Source organism: Hemisphaericaspora subhashii (assembly GCF_019202705.1).
Source record: "Hemisphaericaspora subhashii strain CBS 10753 chromosome Unknown scaffold18, whole genome shotgun sequence".
Lineage (NCBI taxonomy): Eukaryota > Fungi > Ascomycota > Pichiomycetes > Serinales > Debaryomycetaceae > Hemisphaericaspora > Hemisphaericaspora subhashii.
Window position 1 is genome coordinate 78,508 of NW_026057280.1, and position 25,556 is coordinate 104,063.

At 34.2% G+C, this 25,556-nt stretch overlaps 12 protein-coding genes across 12 annotated transcripts; 7 read left to right on the forward strand and 5 right to left on the reverse strand. All coding sequences in view use genetic code 12, as the record gives it.

Moving 5' to 3' along the window:
• Positions 1 to 238: 238 nt before the first annotated feature.
• Positions 239 to 5,379, reverse strand: SPT7 (SAGA histone acetyltransferase complex subunit; the record flags this gene model as incomplete). Its single annotated transcript, XM_049406439.1, has 3 exons — positions 239 to 3,731; positions 4,476 to 4,862; positions 5,336 to 5,379. The coding sequence occupies 3 exons, from the start codon at positions 5,377 to 5,379 to the stop codon at positions 239 to 241; spliced, it is 3,924 nt and encodes a 1,307-aa protein (XP_049264037.1).
• A 1,334-nt stretch (positions 5,380 to 6,713) lies between these two features.
• On the forward strand, positions 6,714 to 9,164 carry UGA3 (Uga3p; the record flags this gene model as incomplete). The annotated part of the gene is made up of 1 exon (XM_049406441.1): positions 6,714 to 9,164. The coding sequence occupies one exon, from the start codon at positions 6,714 to 6,716 to the stop codon at positions 9,162 to 9,164; it is 2,451 nt and encodes an 816-aa protein (XP_049264038.1).
• Positions 9,165 to 9,747: 583 nt separating this feature from the next.
• SIK1 (snoRNP complex protein) lies at positions 9,748 to 11,262 on the forward strand (the record flags this gene model as incomplete). Its single annotated transcript, XM_049406442.1, has 1 exon — positions 9,748 to 11,262. One exon carries the CDS (start codon positions 9,748 to 9,750, stop codon positions 11,260 to 11,262), a length of 1,515 nt encoding a protein of 504 aa, XP_049264039.1.
• Positions 11,263 to 11,533: 271 nt separating this feature from the next.
• J8A68_002668 (uncharacterized protein) lies at positions 11,534 to 12,250 on the reverse strand (the record flags this gene model as incomplete). The annotated part of the gene is made up of 1 exon (XM_049406443.1): positions 11,534 to 12,250. The coding sequence occupies one exon, from the start codon at positions 12,248 to 12,250 to the stop codon at positions 11,534 to 11,536; it is 717 nt and encodes a 238-aa protein (XP_049264040.1).
• A 613-nt stretch (positions 12,251 to 12,863) lies between these two features.
• J8A68_002669 (uncharacterized protein) lies at positions 12,864 to 14,588 on the reverse strand (the record flags this gene model as incomplete). Its single annotated transcript, XM_049406444.1, has 1 exon — positions 12,864 to 14,588. The coding sequence occupies one exon, from the start codon at positions 14,586 to 14,588 to the stop codon at positions 12,864 to 12,866; it is 1,725 nt and encodes a 574-aa protein (XP_049264041.1).
• Positions 14,589 to 17,883: 3,295 nt separating this feature from the next.
• Positions 17,884 to 18,423, forward strand: J8A68_002670 (uncharacterized protein; the record flags this gene model as incomplete). The annotated part of the gene is made up of 1 exon (XM_049406445.1): positions 17,884 to 18,423. The coding sequence occupies one exon, from the start codon at positions 17,884 to 17,886 to the stop codon at positions 18,421 to 18,423; it is 540 nt and encodes a 179-aa protein (XP_049264042.1).
• Positions 18,424 to 19,664: 1,241 nt separating this feature from the next.
• Positions 19,665 to 20,471, forward strand: J8A68_002671 (uncharacterized protein; the record flags this gene model as incomplete). Its single annotated transcript, XM_049406446.1, has 1 exon — positions 19,665 to 20,471. The coding sequence occupies one exon, from the start codon at positions 19,665 to 19,667 to the stop codon at positions 20,469 to 20,471; it is 807 nt and encodes a 268-aa protein (XP_049264043.1).
• A 333-nt stretch (positions 20,472 to 20,804) lies between these two features.
• On the forward strand, positions 20,805 to 21,158 carry YKE2 (tubulin-binding prefolding complex subunit; the record flags this gene model as incomplete). Its single annotated transcript, XM_049406447.1, has 1 exon — positions 20,805 to 21,158. One exon carries the CDS (start codon positions 20,805 to 20,807, stop codon positions 21,156 to 21,158), a length of 354 nt encoding a protein of 117 aa, XP_049264044.1.
• A 126-nt stretch (positions 21,159 to 21,284) lies between these two features.
• J8A68_002673 (ubiquinone biosynthesis protein) lies at positions 21,285 to 22,043 on the reverse strand (the record flags this gene model as incomplete). Its single annotated transcript, XM_049406448.1, has 1 exon — positions 21,285 to 22,043. The coding sequence occupies one exon, from the start codon at positions 22,041 to 22,043 to the stop codon at positions 21,285 to 21,287; it is 759 nt and encodes a 252-aa protein (XP_049264045.1).
• Positions 22,044 to 22,243: 200 nt separating this feature from the next.
• J8A68_002674 (uncharacterized protein) lies at positions 22,244 to 23,141 on the forward strand (the record flags this gene model as incomplete). The annotated part of the gene is made up of 2 exons (XM_049406449.1): positions 22,244 to 22,249; positions 22,314 to 23,141. The coding sequence occupies 2 exons, from the start codon at positions 22,244 to 22,246 to the stop codon at positions 23,139 to 23,141; spliced, it is 834 nt and encodes a 277-aa protein (XP_049264046.1).
• Positions 23,142 to 23,184: 43 nt separating this feature from the next.
• On the reverse strand, positions 23,185 to 24,117 carry J8A68_002675 (uncharacterized protein; the record flags this gene model as incomplete). Its single annotated transcript, XM_049406450.1, has 1 exon — positions 23,185 to 24,117. The coding sequence occupies one exon, from the start codon at positions 24,115 to 24,117 to the stop codon at positions 23,185 to 23,187; it is 933 nt and encodes a 310-aa protein (XP_049264047.1).
• A 638-nt stretch (positions 24,118 to 24,755) lies between these two features.
• Positions 24,756 to 25,373, forward strand: NUO1 (Nuo1p; the record flags this gene model as incomplete). The annotated part of the gene is made up of 1 exon (XM_049406452.1): positions 24,756 to 25,373. One exon carries the CDS (start codon positions 24,756 to 24,758, stop codon positions 25,371 to 25,373), a length of 618 nt encoding a protein of 205 aa, XP_049264048.1.
• Positions 25,374 to 25,556: the final 183 nt, after the last annotated feature.

Below are 25,556 nucleotides of genomic sequence, written 5' to 3' on the forward strand. Positions count from 1 at the left end.
TGTGTGACAGAACGACGCGACTACGCACCGACACACAGAAACTTAGCACGGCACACAAAACGTTTCTCCCACTTCGACCGACTCAACGTGGGCCATAGTTAAACAACTATCCTTAAAACCCTTAAACCCCCCAGAATTTAAATACACATCTAAATGCTTATTAATACAACATTAAATAACTATATACTCTTGCAAGATCTTTTACAGAATACTAAAAAATAATAAATTGTCTATCAATTCATGCCTCTGATTTGATATTTAGTGGGGAACTGAAACCAGAATCACTTTTCCCTTTCTTAGGAGTGCCTAAAGTAGGATCAATGAAATCATCTTGTACAATAACATCATTCGACAGAGTGACTTGTGAGGCATTGGCTTGTTGGGCTAGTAATGTCTCTTCTTCTGGAAGGAAGAACGAATTAGCGATGATTTTCTTCTTAATGGTGGTGATTTTACCTGTTGGTGGCATTCTTGGTCTAATATTTCTTTGTTTTTGAGGTAATTCTTCGTCATCAATAAGAAGTAATAAATGATCTTCCGGTAAATCTGTCGGTTCTCCTTTCTTCTTTTGTAGTTTGATAAAATGCGCCTTGGATTTGTCGCTGAGTTTAGTATAGAAAGGTATCAAAACACCAACTTGATTCTTGACATCGGCAACTGTAAGATTTGCTGGAACATATTCGTTCAAATCTTCATATTTATTCCGTAAACTTACACCAGAAGCACTAGCAAATTGATTATGCAAACGAGAATGAAGTAAATAGATAGGAATCGAAGAACTAAGCATATTGAATTCTTTATCCAACCCCAATTCTTTAAACCCAAAGAAATCATCACCCAAATCATTGGAAAAATCACCAGTCATGAACTGCTCACTATTATCATCAAAACTCTTTTCATTAAAATTCTCCAATCCTGGTCGAAGTAAATCTTTTAAGAAGTTTGATAATTTTACTCTAAGATCCTTCAATTTATCTTGTTGCTTGATGATCCTTTCTTGGATGAAGGTATACAAATCATCAGGTTTATCTACCCCATTCTCCAAAAGAGACAACAATATAATCTCTTTGGGGTTTAATTTATTCTTTGAATTAGTCTCTGAATGCAATTTGATAGATTTAACCAAATTCCCAATATATTTTTCTGCAATCTGGGTAAGAGTATTGATAGCAAATGGTTCTGTACTTTCAAATCCAGTTTGCATGGCAATCTTGGCCACGTTTCTTCTCAACACCGAAAATTGGACGTCTTTAGCATTTGGATCACGACTGGGCAATTTCGATGCAGCATCAACATCAACCTCTTTCAATTTTTCAATCTCGGGTTGTTTCATTTGTGTATGATGAACAAATTGATTTTGTTGCATTTGTCTTATTAAAGATATCTTAAAACATACCTTTTTAATTTCTTGGATCTCACAAATATTCTCATAATAAAGCCCATTCAATCCTCGATCATTCGCCAATACAAATCCAGACTTCATCTTTGATGCATCACCTCCTGTCTGCTGTAAATACACATCTACCAAATTCTCTTCTCGTCTATCTTCTTCTTCCTTATCAATTCCTTTATAACTAAATCCAGGCACACCACCAGTCACGTCATATTCGAGTAAATAAGGTTCATCAGTCTCTAGCAAACTTGTGGCTTTGGAAATAACTTCCCTATTTGCAAGATATTGATTAAAATTTGCCATTTCATTCGATTGTCTAATAATAGCATATGCATCTGGTCTAAGATGTCCCTGTTCATCAAACAAATCCGCCCTGGCTGAACAATAGTTCGCTCTTGATTTAGCCGTAAAACCTCTCCATGCTTGTAATTCCGGATCAAATTCGTCTTCTTCTTCTCCAGAGAGGGCGCCATTTGCTCCATTCATATTGTCATTCTCCTCTTCGTCTTCATCCTCGTCTTCAAGACCGGACATATTTCCATTCTCGGGCCCGGGAGTTTCTGAACCTCTTTCATCAAGTGAATCACATACTGACATTGGCGTACCTGGTACGGATGGGGTTCTAGCAGCTTCGATTTCTGCTTTGATTTGATCTTGACGAGATCTTTTCCGACCTTTTTTCATTGATTTCCCACCATGAAATTTCTCATCCTTCTTTTCATAATTTTCGGCTTCTTCTTCCTTTTCCACATCCGCTCTACTTCTAATAGTAATATCTGGGATTGTCGGCACTAATTTCAAAGTCTTCTTTTGCATAGCTAGAGCATGGGCTCTAAGGAAATGTCGTGGATCAGCGTTGTATGTCAAGCAATTATTCCAAATCAACATTAAATCATCCACAAACTCTTGTTTCGAATTATATGATAATCCTTTTAACTTTTTCAAAACAGTATTTAAATCCATTGGTTTTTTAATTATCAACCCATAATTTGGCGCTTCTCGTTTTGATACTTTATTCAAAAATGGAGTTGAATGTTCAGTATATCCTCTTAATTCAGTAACTACTTTCTCACATGCTTCATATAATTCTTCTTGTCCGACTCTATCATCATTAGCCCATTTCCCACGATTCTTACGGACATCCATAAAAAGATTTCTCAAGTCATGATCATTTAATGGAACCTGATCACGCTTTTGTTGAATAGTACTCAATAAATGTTGTAATGAAGTCGAGGCGGCACCTAAATTGATATCCATATGAGAAGTAGAATCTTTTTGTTTATGACGATGTTCTAAATGGCCATTTTCTTTTGGTTCTTGTAATTGCAAATCAGATTTTTCCAATTTTCGCCTTTTAAGTAAAGTATCTCTGTCATATTCAAAATTGTGATAGACTTTATTAAATTCTCGTACAAGTTTATCTTGATCTTCATTTGAATTCAAGTTGTCATCTGAAGAAGTAGCTGCAGGTGAAGATGATTTTGTCACTGTCGATGATGTTGTGGTTGTTGCTGTGGTTGTATTTATTGACTGCTCGGTTGCTTCTGTGTTATCTTGATTACCTATAAAGATTGATTTTGGTATCTCTAGTACTAGTTGCTTTTCGAAATTGTAGTTGAGCATGTCATCTGAGTCTGGTACTTCTTTCGAAATGGATTCGTCTTTATTCTCCTTCTCCTCTTCCTCTTCGTCGTCATCGTCGTCGTCATCATAATCATCCTCGACTTCTCGTATCACTGGCTTTTCAATAACGTCTTTGCGGCCTCCTTCTGGTTGATCTTGCTTGTCATCATTGTCATCAAGAGTGTCTAGTGAATCAATCAATTCAAAGTCGTCAGTTACTTCTTCGACATATTCTTGAGAAGAATCTAATTCTTTAGAACTATAATAGAAATCAATTGCCTTTTCCCATAATAAATATCGAATGTGTAATGCCAACATTTTGCTCATCTTGATTCCTTCGTCAAACGCGATTTCTTCTTGTGTTTCAACAATCATATTAGAACTGTCGTCCCCCTTTCCCTCTTCTGATTGTTCTGAACTATTGGAGTCGATATTATGACTGGTTGGATCTGTAGTGACATTTTTAATATCATCGATATAGGATATATAACAGTTTCCTTCTAAGAAATTTGTCCATACTTCAAAATTATTTAATTTTATTATGTAATCGATAATTTTAAATTGTGATTCATTCAAAAATAATTCAAAGAATTTTCTTTCATTGAGTTTTTGAGCTAATACAAATAGTTTCTTTGGATCGTTAGATTGGAATGAGGCTAGTTTCTCCATACTTTCTCTCTTTCTTATGTCTTTATCAATGGGGTAAATGAATTGTCTATAAAATGGTTATGTGAGATTATTCATCCAATAAAATTTCAAAACGGAGAAATCCTTGTCAAAGATATAAATTGTCAGGTGATCTCTAATATTATCTTGGTTGAATAGTATGAATCTATTTCTAATATTTGAATTTAATTTGATTGATTAAATAGGAATCTGATTGAAAAGTGGTTGCAAGTTTCCAAGTTGAACTTTTTATGTTTTTGAAAGCTAAAAAATTCTGTGAGTCTTGTTTTTTTTTTCTTTGACAGTTTTCTGTCTCAACAATTTTCCTCTGTCGCAACCAGTGAACGCTGTAAAATATGTAAATACCTATATTCATCATACTACGTGAATAGGGAATTTGAGAAAAAGAGATCAAAGTAATGCTAGTGAATGGCAATCCCAAGTAGTGATTCAAAGAAAAGCCGAGGAAGTAAACTGAGCCTTCCATTTGTTTTGGCTTCTATCTCTCAATAGTGTTTCCTCGGTAAAACTACAAAAAAGTCTAGTCAAATAAATGATAATTACAAAGAAAGAGTCAAAACTATGACTGCATGTTTATTAAGAAGGTAAGGAACTAAAAAGATTTTTAAAATTATTATATTATGAAAATGAAAATCTATGATTATTCTTCTATTTTCAATCAACAAAAAACTTAATAACAAATTAGCACCATTTGATCATTATTCACATTAAATTTAAGAAAAAGGACATACAATTGCATGCTCACTTTATTATTCTCTTCTAAACAGCATACTTCTTAGTCCATTCTCTTGCAGTGGCTTCATACTTCTTTCTATCTTGTTTATAAATATGGGCAATTTCAGGAACCAAAGGATCATCTGGATTTGCGTCTGTTAATAAGGAACAGATAGATAATAATACTTTAGATATAGTTAAAGCTGGTGACCATTGATCTTTTAAAATATCTAAACAGATATTACCATTACCATTAATATTCGGGTGATAAATTTTAGTAGTGAAAGCAATCTTTGGAGGTTTGAAAGGATAATCAGTTGGGAAATGAATATTTAAAAAGAATACACCCCCAGCATATGGAGAATCTGGTGGACCCATAATAGATGCTTGCCAGTGATATAAATCGTCACCAATTGGACCAGCGGAACATGAAGATGGTGGATCTCTAAAAATAGAATGTTAGTAAAAAATGATTCAATCTTTTCTTTAGCAAATCAAACAATAGAATGTAAGGAGGAGATGACACCACGGTTTCAAGGATTAGTAAATATCTCTCTTTCCACTGGGTGGCGGACTATGATTTGAGTCACATGACAAATCCTGTTTACGTTTCCATAGGAGAAAAAAAAAACTTCATCCGCCACTGACGAATCTCTTTTGATAAAAAACAATCAGTTGATCTTTTAAATCCAATTATCGAAATAAAAGCACGGAAATGGATGCTAGTATAGTTACTACTAACGAGATCTGTAGATTTGTGTGATATTACACGGCTTCCTCTCTATGCTTTCGTAGGGATCTGGATTGATCTATATGGAGACTATTGACGTGGACGTTATGGCGTCGTTATGCGCGTGTACTTTATTCCCCTTCTTCTTTACACCCTATTTCTGATTCGTAAAAACAGCAAAAACATACCTTCCTAAATCTGATAACTCTTTGTTAATACGTTTTAATGACATGATTGTTTTAAATATATGCTAAGTGTGTTGATGATTTATAAAATCTTTTAACTAAAAAGAAAAAGAAGAAAAAAAGAATCAAAAAAAATCATTGAGTGGTTTTTAATTTGAAAGTTTAATGGTAAAGTTTTTTTTGCGTGTAAAATTGATCAAAAAAAGAAAATAGAAAAAGAAATCCCTGAAAAAGGAATAATGTCGTGCTGATCCAATATTTTACGGGCTTTCTTGATGTCTCGAGAATCTCATGGAAGATAGCAGAAATTCCATACGACATTTTTCCCAATATGTTTCAATACAGTGCCCTTTGGAAAGATAGCTGATGTATATAATTATGAAGCAGTGAGTGACAATCTTGCCCAAGTGGGATTTTGTAGGTTGTTTGCCTGCCGCTCTTATAGTTTTTAACCGCCCCACCCCTCAAAAAAGATCAAATCATAGATGACTCAATATAATTAACTTTGGTCGTGTCGAAATACTCAATTTATCCCACATTTGGTTTCCAGTTTGGGAAGCATCTCCATGGGTTGTTAAAATAATATAAGTCCTAGTAAAATTTAAAAGGGAATGCCATGCCAAAGACTTGGGGGAACAATATGAATGAACAAACGGGATAATAGAAAAGCCTTGACGTTGAAATGAAAAGATTTTTGGAGACTTGATTCTAAGTCGAATTCAAATGTTCTATAAAAGAAAACAAATGGAGAATTATTGTCAAATTAACTGCGTTAGATCTTTCTTAGTCTAACCGTGTACGGTACCAATCTAACTATAGGGCCAATCTCCGGACTTAAGATGTTCAGCCTAGTGCAAGGCCCATCGGAGATGCCCAACTGATGTATCTGTTACTCTTCTATCATATAGGACAGTGCGTTATGAATGTGTTGATTCTACTGACAAAGATCTCGCAAACTACCAATGGCATATCCGCCATACAAGATCCATAGATCCGATCTGAGACTGTTTTTTTCTTGTATGTTTTCCTTAGAATAATACGATAAAGGAGTTCATGTGTAAGTTACGTTTTCTTCTGACAATGAATGCCCGACTTTGATCTTCAACACTTAAGAAGAAGAAAATTACTAAATTGGAATTGATTTGTAGTTATCTCTCATGTATTTAAAAATTTTTTGGGTTGAGGGTAGCGAACTCCTCGAAATAGCAACAAAAAAAAATAAAAAAGCGACCCCCACTTTTACAATGGGGCGGACAAACTTAAAGAGAACAAAACCTAAAGAGAACAAACCTAAAATTTTTCATCAAAGCCAAACTTGACAAAGTTTTGCAAAATATCTTCTTTTCTTCCAAGTAGAATCTTCTTATAATTCAAGGCAATAATGTTGGTCACATTTAACTCGAGAGCTAGAGATAAAACGAAAAGTTTGAAAGCCATCAGTGCTAGACCCTCACTGCCGATTATGTCCACCCCACCAGAGTTGGAGACACATAAAATAACAAACCCAGATACACCCTCAAGCACAACCACCCTGATTGGATCCAAAAAGGGATCAGTTAAAATAATACAAAGTTCAAAAGATTTCTATAAATTCAAAGAAACAAGTCGATCAAAGAATGGATGTCTAACATGTAAAATTCGAAAGAAGAAGTGTGACGAAACTAGACCCATTTGTTCCGATTGTAAAAGACTAAAGAAGAAATGTACTTGGGCAGACTATGATTCCATGACAGAGTTAGAAATTAAGAAATTAAAACAAGCAGTAGAGAAGGAGGAAAGTAAACAAAAGCTACGTAAGCGGAAATCAAAAGCAAAACGATTGAAATCTGAAACTGACAAAGCTGATATTGATGGGGACAACAACGACAATACCAACGAGAACGATAATGGCATAAAACAAAACGACGATGAAGCAGACAAGATCATCCATGAACCTAATACTGTTAATAATGAAACAAATGGACTCTACAAAGTGTCTTCCTTTCTTTCTGATTCGGGAGGAGACCCTCTTAAAATATTCGGTTATAATTCCAACCTACGCTCCACTCAAACTGAAAGCCATTCAACAGAGCCTGACGCGTCACCAAATGGGCCTCCATCTCCAACACTTCTGAGTTTAATGAATCCAATCTTGGATTCCAATGCTCCAAATCCACCAACTACAAATCCCCAGGAAATGGCTCCTTTATTCGATTACAAAGAACAAAATTCCCCAGGCGCATTCTTATCATTTTTGCGAGAGTTAAGTGGACATATTCCCCATGAATCCTCAAACAAAATTGAAGACCTTGAAAATAATGATCAAACAATTAATAATAACAACAATTCACATATGGATGTTCGAGATATAATGTCTTCCAATGAATTCACATCCTTAATCCACTCACTTGAAGAGCCATATCATGACTATGACGGAAATAGTGCGTTGACCACATTATCTCCTGCCCAGCGTGACTACAATCAAAACCTAATATCTAATTTGAATTCATTTTTGACTCCGATCCCACCAAGTCCAAGTTATATCCCCGAACTTGCGGATCCAACATGTTCATATTTATATAACTATTATGTAGAAGTTGTTTCCAAAAAAGTTTCGATTGCACCTATATCCCAAAATGAATCAAATTCTTATCAGAAAATTTTCCTACCATTGGCACACAAAGACAAAGGGGTATTCTATAGTATCCTAGCATGGTCGGGGTATTTCTTAGGTGGACGTTGGGAAGAGGAAGGAATGAAATATGCGGATTATGCGGTCAAGCATATGGGCAAAATAATTAATCGAAAAGGTATGACTCAAGAAGATCGACAAACTATTGTGAATAAATTAGCCACTTTAATGATTTTATGTGGAGCAGAAATATGTAAAGGAGATGTTAAAAATTGGTCAGTATTTTTAAATTGGGGTTGGAAATTGTTGGCTGGAAATGGTGGGATTTTAAATTTTAATAAACTGAAAGAAGAACATTGGTTAATTTCAAATTTTGCCTATCATGATTTATTGGCTTCTTCTACAACCGAACGAGGGACGTATTTCCCATCTGAGGAATATGATATGATATTTATGGATAAAGAAGGATTTTCTAAAGCCAGTTTAAATCCATTACTTGGTGTTTCCAAGAAATTGTTTAAACTTATTGGAGATATCTCAACATTGGTTTATGAAAGTAAGAAAATTCTAAGTGAATTTTATAATCGTGAATTTTCAAGTCCAACCATTCCCGTTTCACAACCACTTATCCAAGAAGATGAAGATGAAAACATGGAAGATCAAGATGATTTTATTGGATCACCATTATTCGGGGATGCTTCAGAAATCAGTGATCATGGAAAGGCAAGTCGCTTACTTCAATCAGTTATTGAAAAAGTAAAGACCTTAGAATTCGAAATCGATTCCTCCAAACCTGAAAAGGAAGACTTGATGTATTTGACTGATCAAGAATTAGAACTTCAATTAACTCTTTTCGAAGCCTTCCAAATCAGTGCTAAATTATTCCTCCGTCAGTCAATCATGAAATGTAATCCATCAATGTTGGAATCACAAGTATTGAACAACGATTTAATCAAATGTTTAGACATCTTAGTAGGTACTTCGGTGCAAGCATCACTCGTGTTTCCAATATTTATGTCAGGTATTCATTGTGTAACCAAACATGATCAGGATGTAATGAGGTATAGAATTGGTGAATTTATGAAATTATATGGGATTTGGAATGTTAGTAGAGTAAGATTTGTGCTTGAAAAGATATGGGAACTGAATCCTGCTGGGAATATGGTGGTTGATTGGCATCAAATCTTGAATGATTTGAATTGGGATCTTAATTTTGCATGAGGTGATATATATGTGATGTGACGATATCTGTACTATGATGGATTATATAAAGACTTAGAGTAGAAGGTAGTTTTCTGGTTGTATGTAATTGTTATTTATTTTCATTTTGTTTAAACAAGCTTTGTAGTGAACTGTATTTCTCTGCAGCTCAAAATGGAATGTATTGGACCCAATCGGAAGGAGAGGATTTATGAACCAACCTAGCACACGATTGTTTTGAGTCCAGGGAGAGATCTGTTTCAGCTATTCAATGGACTTTCAAGGGAACTCTTGCCTCTCAGATGGAGTATCTATACCGTATTGGATTTTGCAATATTGTCACAGATTTGAATATTTCCTCATAGTTGTGACAGGTATATTCACGTGACTCCATTATACAGGTCACATGACCATAAAAAACGTTACACAAACCCAACTTTTTTTTTTGGAGATGAGGAAGGAAGGAAGGATGAATTTTTTTTTCGCTCTTCTCAATATTTTGTTTGCGAAGACCTTTGAGATGAACTCTGAAAAAACTTCACTTTAAAATTGAAATACTCCTTAAAAAAGCTTTTTTAATTTAGAAGAATATACATAATTAACGATGGCAGGTTTAGATTATCTCCTTTTCGAAGAAGCTACCGGGTATGCTGTCTTTAAAGTATTAATTCAACAAGATGACATTGCTTCAAGATCTAAAGAAGTTCAAGAAGCTTCAAATGATTTATCCAAATTTTCTAAGATGGTTGAATTAATTTCATTTGCACCTTTTAAAGGTGCTGCTCAAGCTTTAGAAAATGCCAATGATATTTCTGAAGGTTTAGTTTCTGATTACTTGAAATCTATTTTGGAATTAAACTTACCAAAGACTTCTTCAAAGAAGAAGATTTCTTTAGGTGTTTCTGATAAAAATTTAGGTCCATCAATTAAAGAAATTTTCCCATATGTTGATTGTATATCTAGTGAAATTGCTCAAGATTTCTTAAGAGGTATCAGAGTTCATGGTTCTAAATTATTCAAAGATTTACAAGAAGGTGATATTGAAAGAGCTCAATTAGGTTTAGGGCATGCTTTCTCAAGAGCTAAAGTTAAGTTTTCAGTTCAAAAGAATGACAACCATATTATTCAAGCTATCGCTTTATTAGATCAATTAGATAAAGATATCAACACCTTTTCTATGAGAGTTAAAGAATGGTATGGATGGCATTTCCCAGAATTGGCCAAGATTGTTCCAGATAATTATTCCTTTGCCAAATTAGTTTTATTCATCAAAGATAAGGCTTCTTTAAATGATGAATCTTTACATGATCTTGCCGCTTTACTTAATGAAGATTCAGGTATTGCTCAAAGAGTTATTGATAATGCTAGAATCTCCATGGGTCAAGATATTAGTGAACAAGATATGGATAATGTTATTACCTTTGCTCAAAGAGTAGTTAACATTACTGAATATAGACAACAATTGTACAAATACTTAACTGATAAGATGCACACCGTTGCTCCTAACTTATCTACTTTAATCGGTGAAGTTGTTGGTGCCAGATTAATCTCCCATGCTGGTTCTTTAACTAACTTATCTAAACAAGCTGCATCAACTGTTCAAATTTTAGGTGCTGAAAAGGCTTTATTCAGAGCCTTAAAGACTAAAGGTAATACTCCAAAGTATGGTTTAATCTACCACTCTTCATTCATTGGTAAGGCCAGTGCTAAGAATAAGGGTAGAATTTCTAGATATTTAGCTAACAAATGTTCTATTGCTTCTAGAATTGATAATTATTCTGATGAACCAACTACTGCTTTTGGTGAAATATTAAAGAAACAAGTTGAACAAAGATTGAACTTCTATGACACTGGTGCTGCTCCAATGAAGAATACTGATGCTATCAAGGAAGCTTTAGCTTTAAGTGGTGCAGATATTGCTGATGGTGATGTTGAAATGAAGGAAGAAGTTGAAGAAAAGAAAGAAAAGAAGGAAAAGAAAGAGAAGAAGGAAAAGAAAGAAAAGAAGGAGAAGAAGGAGAAGAAGGAGAAGAAGGAAAAGAAAGAAAAGAAGGATAAGAAGAGAAAGGCTGATGATGATGAATCACCAAAGAAGAAGAAGAAGAAGCCTAAGGACTAAATCTATCTCGTTTCTTAGTTTCATAATTAATTTTTGTATATGTAAGCAAATGAAGTACTATATCCATTTGCATTCTTCTATTGTAAACTATTCGTTTTTGTTATATTGTATTTAAAGGCATTTTTAAAAAAATTTGTATTAGAAATAAGCTAATTAAAGTTTTATCTATTTGTAGAGAACATCATCATTTCTAGCATATAAAAAGAAGGGGGTGTAAATCCTAAACACGGAAGTGGTAGCAATAGAATTCAACCTCAAAATCACCTGCTTCTTACTTTGCAGCAACTTTTGATTTATCCTTGTCACCTCTAATCATACTACCCATAATCTTGAAAGTACGAGATATCTCACTTGAATGACCTTCTTGGGGGACTTTTCTATCAGGGAAATGATTGCCCACAAAATGTTCTAAAGTATTATTAAATGGAGCAACCACTGGATCAGCTTGACTTGAAATTATACTCTTTCCATCAGAATCATAAACTTTGGAATGGAATTCTTCCTTTACAGTTTCAATAGCTCCTCGTGTTGGTTCAACAATAGTTTTCAGGACAGTTCCATTTATGGTTGTAATTCTATTCAGGACAGAATCAATAGTAGCAGTAACCGGCTTGGTAATTGGGGTAGTAATATCTTGTACTTCGACAGTTTGTAAACTAGGTAACCATCTATCCATTTCTTCAAGTGCACGATTAGCATATCTATCACTGATCCCAACAACAAACTTGATCGGTTGATAACTTCTGGCAAATTGGAATGAAGAATTACAAATTGAAAACATAGTTTTGGAGAGTGGAACATAACCAAGGGCTGATTTTGTAGTATTGACCAAAGGATAAGCTTTCAAGTGATTTGGAGTTAATAAATCGGGAGGATTCTTTTGTGGTTGTTCATTTGATTGTGATTGGTCTGATTCAATTTCAGATTGAGGTACATTGGATAAGGAGTTTTGTTGATTCATAATGTTATTGGATAAGCTATCAGACATTTGAATGAGAGAGTTTAATATATCTAGCACGATAAGAAAGCAAGTTAATAAAAGAAAGGCAAGTGCTTGTGGATTTGACGCCATAAAAATAGTAAGAGAAAGATTTTTAAATGGCTGCAAAAATTCTCTCAATGTGCGAATTGAGCAGCAGATCTTAAAAGTGGTCAAAAAAAGTAGGAATTTACAATGCTAAGATATCAAACTTAGATCTCATAAATCTTAGAATATCAAAAAAAAAGACTTGAAGTTGCTTCAATAATTTATTAGGCTGCTTGCCTATGATACTAGTGAACCTTCATTGCATCTCAAATTTTTCTTTGAAATTTTGATTAAATTTCTAGCAAATTTCAACGAATTTGGACTAAAAATAGAGTACTCGACACAAAACTATTCCATCCATTTCACATGTCTTGTTCTAGACTCACAAGTAAGAGCATTACAAAAAGTTAAGAAGACATTTACAAATATAATTACAAATTGATTGAAATAGATTCTATCCATTCAAATTTATATAAACATAAATACTAAAACCCACCAAAAATATCAGGCATCATCATAATACAAAAGAACGTATACAAAATAGTAAAATACTGTTATACATAAAAACAACCCTCTAATCAAAACAAGTGATTAAAGCCTTCTTCCAGAATGGAGCTCTTTCGTATCTTTCTTTGTCTTCTAAGTTTTCTAAATCTAAAATCTCTTTATCGTAAATAACTCTATCGGTATCAATATCAATTTCATCGACACGTTTGAACAATTTCCAATTTTTAGTCCAGACTTTATGAACAACATAACAGAGAATGAAAACAATGGCACCCAAATAATTTTCAAAGAATGAAACAACATTAGGACTTCCATCACCTCCAATTGGCCATAAAGCAACCCAGAATTGAGCAACAAGAATCAAAATGTTAACGACAATGGAGACATAAGAACCCCATACACCGGTAGGAGAAACATAAGCCAATGAGTCTAATGAGATACCTCTATGTTTCAATGCAGCTCTAAATCTAAGATGACAAACACAAATGAATAACCAACAGAAAATAAAACTCAAAGCGGAAATAGATAATAACCAAGTGAAAATAGTTTCTTCTTGGTCATAAGCAGCAATGAAAGCAAAAAATGAAGATAAAATAGTGATGATGAAAGCACGACCTGGACGTCCCTTTCTGTCAATGTAATCTAACCATTTTGGACCAAGACCTTGTTCAGCTAAGGATTGAATTAATCTTTGCGATGAGTACATAGCTGCAACAGCAACAGAAGTAACGGAAACTAAAATAACGGCATTGATAATGTGACTTAATGCAAGAACACCGTGCATTTCAGCAGCAATGACATATGGAGAAGCATGAGTAGCGGCATCACCGGATCCCATTAATCTATCAGATGTGTATGGAACTAATAAACCAACAAAGGTTAATGAACCCAAGAATAATACAATAACCTTAACATAAACTAATTTGGATGCAGCACGGATAGCTTGACGAGGATGTCTAGTTTCAGAAGCAGAAAGTGAGATGAATTCAGAACCACCAAGGGAGAAAGCACCAGTGACGAAAACAGAAGCAATACCTTTGAAATCAGTGAATGCACCTGGGTCTCTGTAGTATCTACCTCCAACAAATCCTTGTGGACCTCCACCTAAATCAACAATCAAACCAAACAAAACGAACCCAACCAACATCATAACTTTGATAGAATTCATAATCATTTCTGAATGGGCATAACCTTTAGCACCACAGACATTAATAAAGATAACCAACACCAAAAAGATCGCCACAAACACATTTGGATTTATAGAAGTATTCCAAAACTTAATAGTCATAGATGCAGTAACCAATTCTAATGAGATGACACACATCCATTGAAAGGCATAATTCCAACCTAAAGAGAACCCCAAACTTTCATCAATAAACTTGGCATAATATGATTGGAACCCACCTGGTAATCCACTATATGCAATAGATAATTCTGAGACTGAGTTGATAGTAGGTGCAAGCATGACAAGACCTGTAATAGCATACGCTATAAGCATACCAGCAGGACCAGCAGTTCTTAATTTCAGACCGGCTGCAACTAAAAGACCAGTACCTAACCCTGTTGAAAGTGACATAAGACGTAATTCATTCTTGGTAATTGCCTTACTTTTTAAATCTTCTGATTTACCTTCAGGAGCACGTCTAAATGAATCGATAAAGGAACCGATTTTAGAGTCTGAAGTGGAGGAGATAGAAGTGGTTGATCTTGAGTCGGCTGATAATTCTTGAAACATGTTTTCTGCATCACCTTTTGAAGATGATACTTCGAATTTAGTCTTTTCGTTTGACATTATTGCTTTAACTTATTATTTATATGTATGTAATGCTAGTAGTAATGGTATTAAAGGATGCAATTAGTATAATAAATAAATAAATATATGAATGAGATGTGGAATGGAATAGTTTTATTGAATTCCTTATCTTTGCATATCAAATAAATAAATAAAAAAATAGAATAAATAAAAAACTGGGGAAATATTACAAAGTATTTATATTTGCATTGAAAAACATAGGTTTAGATATTTCGGACTTATAAGAATGGGATTTTAGGGTTTGTGTAAGTGGAGCATTCCTTTTTGCAATTGTATTGGTGTTTAATGTGTGATAAAAAGATAAAAAATAAAAAATCGATGCGGCAAACTGACGAAGATTATTTTTTAATTTTCTGATTGCAAAAAAGAAAAAATAAAAAAGAAATTAAAGTTTGTGCATCGCAATTAAATAATTGAGACATGAAAAGCACCAGAGGCAGTTTGCAGCAAATGCTTGAGGTACCTTATAATTCAACTAGCATAAGGAGATTTAGCGCATTGAGTCTTTAGTTGCCCCTCATGCGTATTATATCGTCTACACATCTCTTTGGACCTTCCCGGAATCTGTGACAACCAGCATTGTTATAGAATGAGGGATTTCATGCATAATTACAGTCTTTGTTTTATGATAGGATCTCTAGCGTTTGCCGTTTGAAGAATCTTGCACTAGGACACATGAGTTCAATCCTCGCTTCGCTTGCCTTTACTCTGGAAAGAAATTCATGTCAAAAAGATCTTCAAACAATACGTAATTAATTATTTTTTAACCACTATTAAAAAACGGTGGTGCGTAAAATCCACAGAAAATAATTTCACCAGGGCATTTAATTTGTAGCGGCATTTTTGTATCGCCCCAAAGGCAACATTGAACATACAAAATGCAAGAGTATTCACCCCACATCGGACCCTCGAGTGTTGGTTGTGGGGTCCTCCCCAATCGCAGTTGCCTTTGTAATATCTCAACATTGAGGAACTATGAATCTAAGGTTTTTCAGTTACCCTCCCAACATCGTAGATCAAATAAACGCAGCAAAGACTAATCAGACACAATTGGCAACTTTTTTTTGGATTTGTTATCTGTTTAGTTTATTGCATTACAATTAAGACGGGAATTACTCTTATCAACTCATGCTTATCTAGTGCAAGCAAAGTACATAACCTTACCACTATCAATCAAACAATAATCCAATAAGATATGTGTAAAATTAGTTCATTAAAGAACGCCGAAGAGAAAAGAAAATTAAAGTTTCAGATTATAAAACAAGAGAAAAAAGAAAACCTTAATTTTCCTATTGTTTCATTGTTCGTTATAAAATTTTGTGCTGCAAATTGCCATTTATTGTTTTTCCTTTTTTTTGCTTAGTCTAATATTTTATAGATTTCCGCTACCTTTTAGATCCTCCGCTCCGAAGGGTGTGAAATAATGGCACAGATGGCAGGGCAGAAGCAAAGTGGGGCAGTCGGCGGGGCAGAGAAAAGGGGAGGACTTTAGCTCTTCCGGATTTAACAAAAAAATGCCTTCTGGTAGGTTTCTTGTGGTTTAGAGGGCCGTCACTTCCAATCTCTGTCCTCAATTATTGCTCCAATCAGCTTACTGTAATCAATTGGCGGCTATATCTAAAAGGGTCATGCTTTTTGAAACAATGGATTCCTTACATTAGGGCTTCCATGCCTAAGATAGGGTTGTAACCTTTCTATCAACAATGCTAAGGACTTATCGGATTAGCTGATACTTGCATATTTCAGGTTGACATCATAGTCACCAGAAGCGAAGAACTTTGGTCATTGGAGGCTAAAGACTCGTATTGTAGTTCTGATAAAGCAAATAATGTCCTGTTAAAGTCGATGTCGGTTTGGGACTATTTGCCCCTTGTCCGATCGGGTTTTGAATGTCTTTTGAAATTTCCGAGACATTTGGTTTACTTCTATTTTGCTAGGGTGGTTGGTAGGAACATTGGCCCTCCCAGTCTGGCAATTTGGAAATGAGATGAAGTCAATCATAATTGAGAATAATACATCTAAAAGGTATGTTCATTGCACATATCAATTCGTACAATCAACGTCGACAACAACATGCTGAACAACAAAGCGCTTTATCAGTCCCTGATTAAATTAGCATCATATACCGCTCCAACTCCTCCAAAGTTGTTAATTCGAATCGCTGTAACAGCACCCTATCTTCTAGTCATTGTTGTTCTTCCAGTTTAGATGATCAATATATCCTAATGTAAAGCATCTTAAACAACGGGGAATACGAATGTTCCTTGTACCAAGAATGGAATCGCTCTATAGCCACAAAGAGTGCATGTTTTACGAAATTTTGGTTCTTGATATTCCGAGAAAACGGGCCGCTTTTGGAAATACCTGACAGTACTCACTGTGTACCAAAAGAGTTCCCTGTCACACTACGGTACCATTCCATGCAACATGATCTTTAAGCATCCCTCTAGTTTTTCTTTGCTTTAATTGAGTTAATATACTCCCCAACTAAACGAAGCAATAACTAGAGGGATACTTAAAGATCATATGGAATCTTTTTCTAGGACGAATCCATTTAGCTCAAAGTGAATCAATTGATGGTCAATCTTTAAAAAAACTCATCACCCTCAAATAAAATAAAAGCAAATACTTTAAAACAGAATTGCTAATAATTTTAATGAATGGAGTTATAATTCTCTATTAACTTATGTATAAATTCTTCTTATACATTATGACATTGACGGTTAAATTTGGTGTCAAAAAAAGTTTATAATCTTTGAAAAGAAATAAAAATCCGGGGATATTGAAAGACATTATTGGTCAAGTGTACACGACTTTCTGATGTCTCATCGGATTATTTTTTAGTAATTGCTGGCACAATATTGGTGGAAATCGAATGTTACGGTCAAATGTTCCGTTGCCACTATGATCGCCACTAGACTGTAGTTCAACGATTTGTAATCCAATTGGAAGCTGCTCTATATCTATATATAAGATTTATACCATCGCCCCAACTCTCTACAAGAAATTGCTTGTAAAATCAAAAACCTTTTTTTGAATCGTACCACTTCATCGTCTCCCTTTCCCCCAAAATACTTTAATTTTTTTTTGGCATTGACAATTCCAGAGCCCCTTGGAATATCTTAGAAATTTTTTTTTTCACTTTCAATATTTACTGGCAACTCCGACGAACCCTTTTCCTCATCACCAAGCACGAGTCTCATCAACGGAGGTAACATCGGCTAGATCATACATACATAAACGCAATACATCGTATCTGGAAGATTAAGAAGCAATGGTTCTTTATTTCGAAAATAAACATACATATAATTTTGATTTCCAAACCGCCAGTTTGGCATATTTGAACCGATATCCCAATCCATATGCCAAACATGTATTATCTAGTGACACATTAGAATCCTATATAGATTCCGAAGGGAGACTTTGTACTACACGAGTCGTGGTGAAAACTGGTCGATTACCACAATTTATTAAACCTTTACTTGGATCAAATTTGAATTCTTGGATAATTGAAAAATCAATTATTAATCCAAAGACTCATACATTATTGACATATTCAAGTAATATTGATCATCGGAAATTACTCAGGGTGGAAGAATATTTGAAATATACTAAAGACGGAAATGATACTATTGTAGAATCAAAGGTTAAATTTTCATCTAATTTGATTGGATTTAAACAAAGAATTGAAACTTGGAGTCATAATCGGTTTGCATCCAACATTAGAAATTCTAGAGAAGGATTACAATACGTCATGAATAACATGAAGCATAGAATCAGAAATGGGTTTCATGAAAAACATGAATTGAACTAAAAGAAAAGGAGTTCTTTTTAACATGGTCGGTAGTTTTACGGCTTTATTTATTTTGATTTTAGGTTGATATCTAAATTGAAGAGGTTTTTAGGCAACAAAAGGATTTTGTAAATATTGGGTATGTGCTTTGTTGTCGTTGTTTCTTCGTTTAGCTGTTTGCGTTTTTAACGAATTTATGAAATTTTTGGTATTCTCCTGTGTTGTATAGTTTTTGCCTTATAAGAAGGAGAAGTTTGCGTTTTTTATTGTTTCATCTGATGTTATCTATTTGTATATATATGAATAAATTTTAAAGGAGTTTCTATAAATTTACTTGAAATATTACTGGCAGGAGATATATTTCCTATTCGGCCGAGGTTGCGAATTACAATAGTGTCAGGGCTGCGAGTTTCAATGTAGAGACTCTTAACTTAATTTGGTATTGCTTCTTGATTGCTGCGTGGCAATGTAGATTTATAGTTCTCTTAACCAACCCCTCTGTTCTCAAGAACTCAAGTTTTACGCCGACTAGGTCAGAGGACTCTCAGCAAAACTATAGTCCGGGTTTAGTTTTTTTGGTACCGAAATTGGTTGCGCAGCCTTGGAGCAGAATCCCTCCGGGGTTCGGACACGTCATGTTTGAGACAAACTAAGGAGCGTTGATGAATGACCATTCTATTAAGGAAGGTCGGCTTAAATGAAAAGATGTTACCAGGCTAGAATATGTTGCGATCCCCGGACGAAGATAGCCATGACCAGTGTAAAACTAGCTTGAAACGATGAGTCACTCACGAGACTAAAAGATTGTAAATTATCTGCCACAGTTTTTAGTTTTAGGTCGCAATGTAACTAGCAATCCGTAGTAACCCGTAGTGTCAGTGTCAGTGTCAGTCGTACCACCAGAAAAAATAATTAAGAATAGTCATACTAAACTTTAAATTTCATGGAACAATGTGTTAATGAAATTACAGATAAACTTTGATCTTAGTTTTCTTAATTTTTCCTACTTGTTCTTCTTGTTCTTCTTATTACATTTTATAACATATAATTACAGATTGTCTAAAGGAGAACAATCAAGGAGATATTACTAAATTTTAAAGATCATATTCAACTTCAGCTTCTTTTACAAAATATTTCATCTCCTTACCTCCCCCCATACAAATCCCCCCCTCCAACAATTTCTCCACAGTACATTATAATTAAAAAGAAACTGAAAGAGAGAAAGCCACACGCTACTTTTTTATATAATTTACTCATCACCCATGGCAGAAACAGAGTCTTATAATATGTCACCAGGATCACGTCGGATAAAACGTAAATCAACTAAATTGAATTCTAAACCAGTATCTCCACGTCCTGAACCAACAATGATCAAAAGAAGAAACTCGTCATTTGCAAATAGTTCATCACCATGGTTTAGACGAAATTCATTCTTATCCCCATCCATGATTCAGAATGAGAATTTTAGTGTTTATGAAGCTCCAAGTTATTATTCAGATACTTCAAGTTATAATATCATTTCTCTAAAAGAATGCCAAGGTTTCATATTCAATCAAGATTTATTTGCTACGCCTTATCAACAACTGAGATCATTAGCAATTGAACGAAAGTATCGTGCCAGTTTTTCGGCTAATAAAAATAGATCAGGTTCACATTCCTCAAAATCGATTACACCAGAAAGACAACAACGTGGTGGTTGTGATGATGATGAGGTACCCCAGAGTCAACTGATGCAGAGAAGACATACCAGTTATCACCCCCGTAGGCCGTCGTTTGTTTCATCAACAGGTATACTAGATAGTAGCGCAATAGACGATTCTATGGAAGATGACGAAGACTATATGAATGACGTGAATATGGATACAAGAGAAGAGCCGTCGCGTATAGATGAAGATAATGAAGATCTGATAATTGCTAATGAATATGATGAATATGACGACGATGAGGATGAAGAGGATGACTATCAAGAAATGCGTGGCTATCATGGAGATGTTACAAATAGAAGGTATAGGGTAAAAGTCACTGAGATTGTCATTAATGAAAAGGATAGTGACATTTTTCCACATTAAATTGACTCTACTGTTCAATATGTGGGTTTTTCTGTTATGTACATAATTTTTGAATGTTTTTAAGTTTGGTTTATGCTCATTTGGGTTTACTTTGGGATCAGATATTGTTTAGACTTGTCTACTTTATTTGTGTTTAGTTTTAGTGTCTTATATAATAATAAATTGCATATCGTATTGAACCTCACCTTGGCTCATTATATTTTGTATAGCTGTCTCGATGTTTCTCTGGGAGTGAAAAAAAATGTTGATCTTTAGATTGTAGCTCTTCTATCCAACCCAGTTCTTGACAACCAACATTCTTAGATATCACCACATATTAACATTACAACAACCATGTCAAGCGAGTCAAGTAACCAATTTGAGAAACTCTCTTTAGAATTCTCCAATCAACAAAATACGATAAATGATTTAATGACTGCTCGTTCTCAATTAGAAACTCAATATCAAGAAAATAAAATTGTTCTTACAGAATTTGATAATTTAAATGAAGATTCAAAAATCTATAAGTTAACTGGTCCAGTGCTATTACCTCAAGATTATACTGAAGCTAAATTAAATGTAAGTAAAAGAATTGATTTTATTGAACTGGAAATTAATCGTGTTGAAACCAAAATTACTGAAGAAGAAAAGAAAATGGAAGCTACTAGAACTCAGTTGATGGCAATTAAAGCTCAAATGGGTCAATAGACAACTACAGCTAATAGATATCCATCGTTGTTAATATTTTTTGCATATATTTCTTCCAATTTGTATATTAAATAAGAAGTGCCATTTCTTTCATTCATAATTCTATTTACATAATAATCTAAAAGCTTATCCACGTAATAATTGGGATTTTATAAGGTTAACAAGACTAATAGCATTGAAAACAGACCATTCTTCTATATTGGTATAAGCTGATCCTAATCCTTTAAGTCCTGCCACTTTTTCATCAACAAAATCTTGTGTTCTTTGGAATCCTTCACTAGTATCTTGTAACATAAACAATTCTGAACTTACATAGACTGTAGATAATCCCATTCTCTTGGAATACCAGGCAAAATCATTGGATTTATCACCGGCATAAAATGCAATATCATCACTAAGATTATGTAATTCCTCCATTGATTGAGGTATATTCCCAGGGACAACAAGTTGTGATAATCCACTTTGTAATTTTTCAATTATAGGTTCATTTGCCAATAATCTTTTCTTGATCAAATGACTTGCTCTTTCATATTCATTTCCAATCTTATGGAAATCTTCACTACTTGGATTAATCACATATTGTTCCAATTCTTGTCTTTTACATTTCAACCAATGTAAAACCAATTCAAACTCGGCTGAATTGCCTCTTGGGTTAGAAGTAATCACAGACTGTAATGAGTCAGGGTATTGCAAACCTCTAATAGCTTCAGTTATACAAACTTGAGTAAACCCATATTTTGGAACATACTCAAGTGCTTTAGATAATACTTTTGATTCTATTGCATTTGGATTAACTATAAGATTAGATCCTATATGATCCGAAGAATGATAGAATCTAGTAAGAGTTCGTTGTATTGGTTTCGTAAGTCTAAATTGCTTGAACATTGCTTGTACCTCTAGGAAACACACCTCGGTAATGAAATTAGTGGTCTCATTTTTATTCTATTTTTTTTTTCAAATGGCTGTCGTTTACAGTTGCTCCTCGCTCGGGCTTCTAGATTTGTATTTTTCAGATCAACGATCTCAGTGGCAATGCAACCAAACCCAATTCCATCACCCCCATCATACTACAATCTTAGACAATCATGTTGGTATGTATTCCAATGATCCTCAAAATCATTAATGCATCACTCTTACTAACAAAATTGCATTTAGATTAAACCAATTGTGGACATAAGAAATCCTCGTCATATGCTTGAAGATGAAGATGTTGAAGATGCAAAACCTCATCCCATTCCAATTATTTCTATTGACTTAACAATTGATACTATTGACAATATGATCATCATTCCAAAAACGTTAAGTATATTACAAGATCAATTACCCGATATGAAACCGATAGGATCTGTTAAAATAGATTATCCTGAATTATATCAACCTTTGACTACTGAAGAATCAATTGAAAAAGAAGAAGAAGAATATGATGAGGACGTACAGTTATATAATGCAATTGCTGCCCAGAGACTAAAGACTAGATATCCAGTGACTGGGATTCCAATACTAGCAAATGGAACTACTATTTCATTGACAATTCCTCATTTTGTCAATACAATCACTTATAATATATTAGCAAGGGCATTGGTTAAGAAATTTAAACCAAATCAGACATGGATTGTTTTATCTCCATGTAGTATGAATAATAATCAATCCATAAATAGATTAGTGATTGGTCAAGGAGTCGAACAAATATATTTGCCTCCGCTCGTTGAATCTATTCCGATTTTGAAACCTCCACATACTATTACTGGTATTTCCGCAGCTATTATTTCTCAATTGAATATCATGAATGAATCTAGAGTGGTTGGGTTGGTTTTAAATTCGGAAGGTCAACCAGGATTCGAAAAGTCGGATAATGATGCAATCATTGATGCTTGTTTCGTTATTGGTAATATATTGAATATAGATGATAAGGAATACATGACTAGAGTAAGTTCAAGTGTTAGAAAATTTAATGGATACTCTAATTCCGGGATGTATATATAGATTTAACAGAAGATTTCTATATACAAAACGATATATTAACTAATTAACTTCTGGAATTTCTCATAGATAAGAAACAATTCCAAAGAACCGAAACTGATGAACTAAAAGGAACTTGAAAATTTCGCGGTATTAATAAAAAGTTAATGAATTGTACCGGGAACCAAACTGAATAATTCGTCATTAATGTTTTAAGATAAATCTTGTTTAATTTTCGTTTAGTATCTTCCCAAGTCCCACTCTCTAATATTATAGTACCATACGTAAAGAAACAAAATAATGATATTGGTGAAAAGCAAAATTGATCTGTAAGTACTTTCCGTAACACTTCTATAAATTTTGGATCTTTGGAATAGATTTGTAAGAATTTATACCACCAACATTGTACAAATGCCATAATAAAACCCCAACACATAAATCCAGCTAATCGACTAAACTGATAATACGATAATTCAATTGGCATATTAGTCATGCCTATAGCAACCTGTTCCTCTTCACTCCGATCATTAACCACCGACTCATTGTCTTGTCTTAAAAAATCAATAAACCTATCCAACCCTTCTTCATCAATACTCATAGTCTCGGCATTACTTTCAGTTTCTTCGTCACTATAGGGTTCAAGTTCAGTAGGCAATGAAATATCTTGAGAATTAAAAGAAAGCCCACCATTTCGAGGTCTTGATTCATTGAATTGAAATGCTATACGTGGTTGATTTCTATTATAACTTAGAATTGATTGGGCCATTGTTTCAGATATTCCATAAAGAACCAAATTCGTTACTATGATTGTAATCAAAGAACTTTTCATATATAACCCCGTGTATTTCGTGGTTAATTTAAATAAAAACGACCCGAGAATGGCAATGATTATGAAATTTAATATGGGGATATTATAACATCTGACGCAATTTATCAACCTGGTGAATGGATGTCGTATAGGCGGACTTGTACCTTGTGGATCATTTAGTTGTAGCGGCATTGTTTGTAGAATGGCTTGCTAGAAAGAAGTTGTTATCGCTACAAAATTATGGTGGCACTTCAATTTGATTTCCCAAAATAGTTTTTCCGAAAACGGAAATTGTTGCACGTGACTCATAATAAAACTTCAAGGTTTTGAAATGTACACTGAAAGAGGTTACAATATTGTTTCTCATTCAGCATGTGTGTATAGCATTACATGGTGCTCTGTAGGGTTGAGTGTAGGTCAATGCCGTCTCATTCTTCATTCATGAGCTTGCTTTTGCCTCATTTAAATCCCAGTTACCTTTAGGGACATTAGAAGCTAAGGTTATAATTGTTGAGGTCCAAGAAATGAGAAGATTGTTGTATTTACACATCACGTAGAGTCTATTGTCTGCGTCGAGGTTGAGTATTGATTTGCAGCCAATAGTGGGAAATAGTATGGTATTATTGGGATAAATGAAATTTGAACCTAAGTACACTACCCTCCCTTCATGGTCTTTTTTTTCAGTTTTTCTGTTTCCCAATCAAAGTTTGAGAAATTATTACCAGCGAAAAAAAGTAAGCAGAATTGAAAAAAAAAACTTTGAATTGGGATTGATTGAGTGTAGCTTACTGTGTAGCCAGTTTACAAAGAGATAGGGAATTATATAAAGGATGTCGTATAATGCTAATAATATACCAATCAGAAGTCCAGCGCCATACAGTGACTATGAATTAATTGATGTTGATCCTCATTTCTTTAGGGTTGTTGGTTATTTTAGACCATCTGATTATGGGGTTTGGGCTGCATCAATAGCATTCTTCCCAGCAGGTTTATATGTCTGGGAAAGGTTAGAACCTGTTCAAGGTATTAATAAAGCTCCAATGAAGCTTCCAGGATCATTACTTAGACAATCTCTTGCATTAGGTGTCATTGGTGGTTTCTTTACAGCTTATATTAGATCATCAAAGAGATTCTTGGGTTGGACTGAAAACGCAAGAGAAGTTAAGATGGATAGATATGAAATTAAGAAGGCATTATCAGAAGGTAGATTACCTTATCATGAAAATTTATCTCGTTTAGATGATAGAACTAAGGATGTTGCCAATAGAAATTCTCAATACGCCTTTACTTTGTTGGCTTTCATACCTTGGTTCAACTTTGCTTATCATCCATACCACGGTGTTGACCTTAACAGATACTACGTTGATAGACCTGGAGAAGAAGCTTGGGGTTTTAAATTGAAACCTCTTGATGAAATCAGGGCTAAATACGCCACTCACATTGAATAATTGACTTCGTAAGAATAAGGGGCATTTTCATTTTTTTGAAAATGAAGAAAATAAGCTGATAGAGCTTGAGATTCAGCGTAAACCACAATGTATTTATTTCAACGATTGATCTTTTGTATGATATTACACCAAATAGGTAAAGGTTCTAGTTTTTTTTTTCATCTAAAGTTTTTTAAATATATA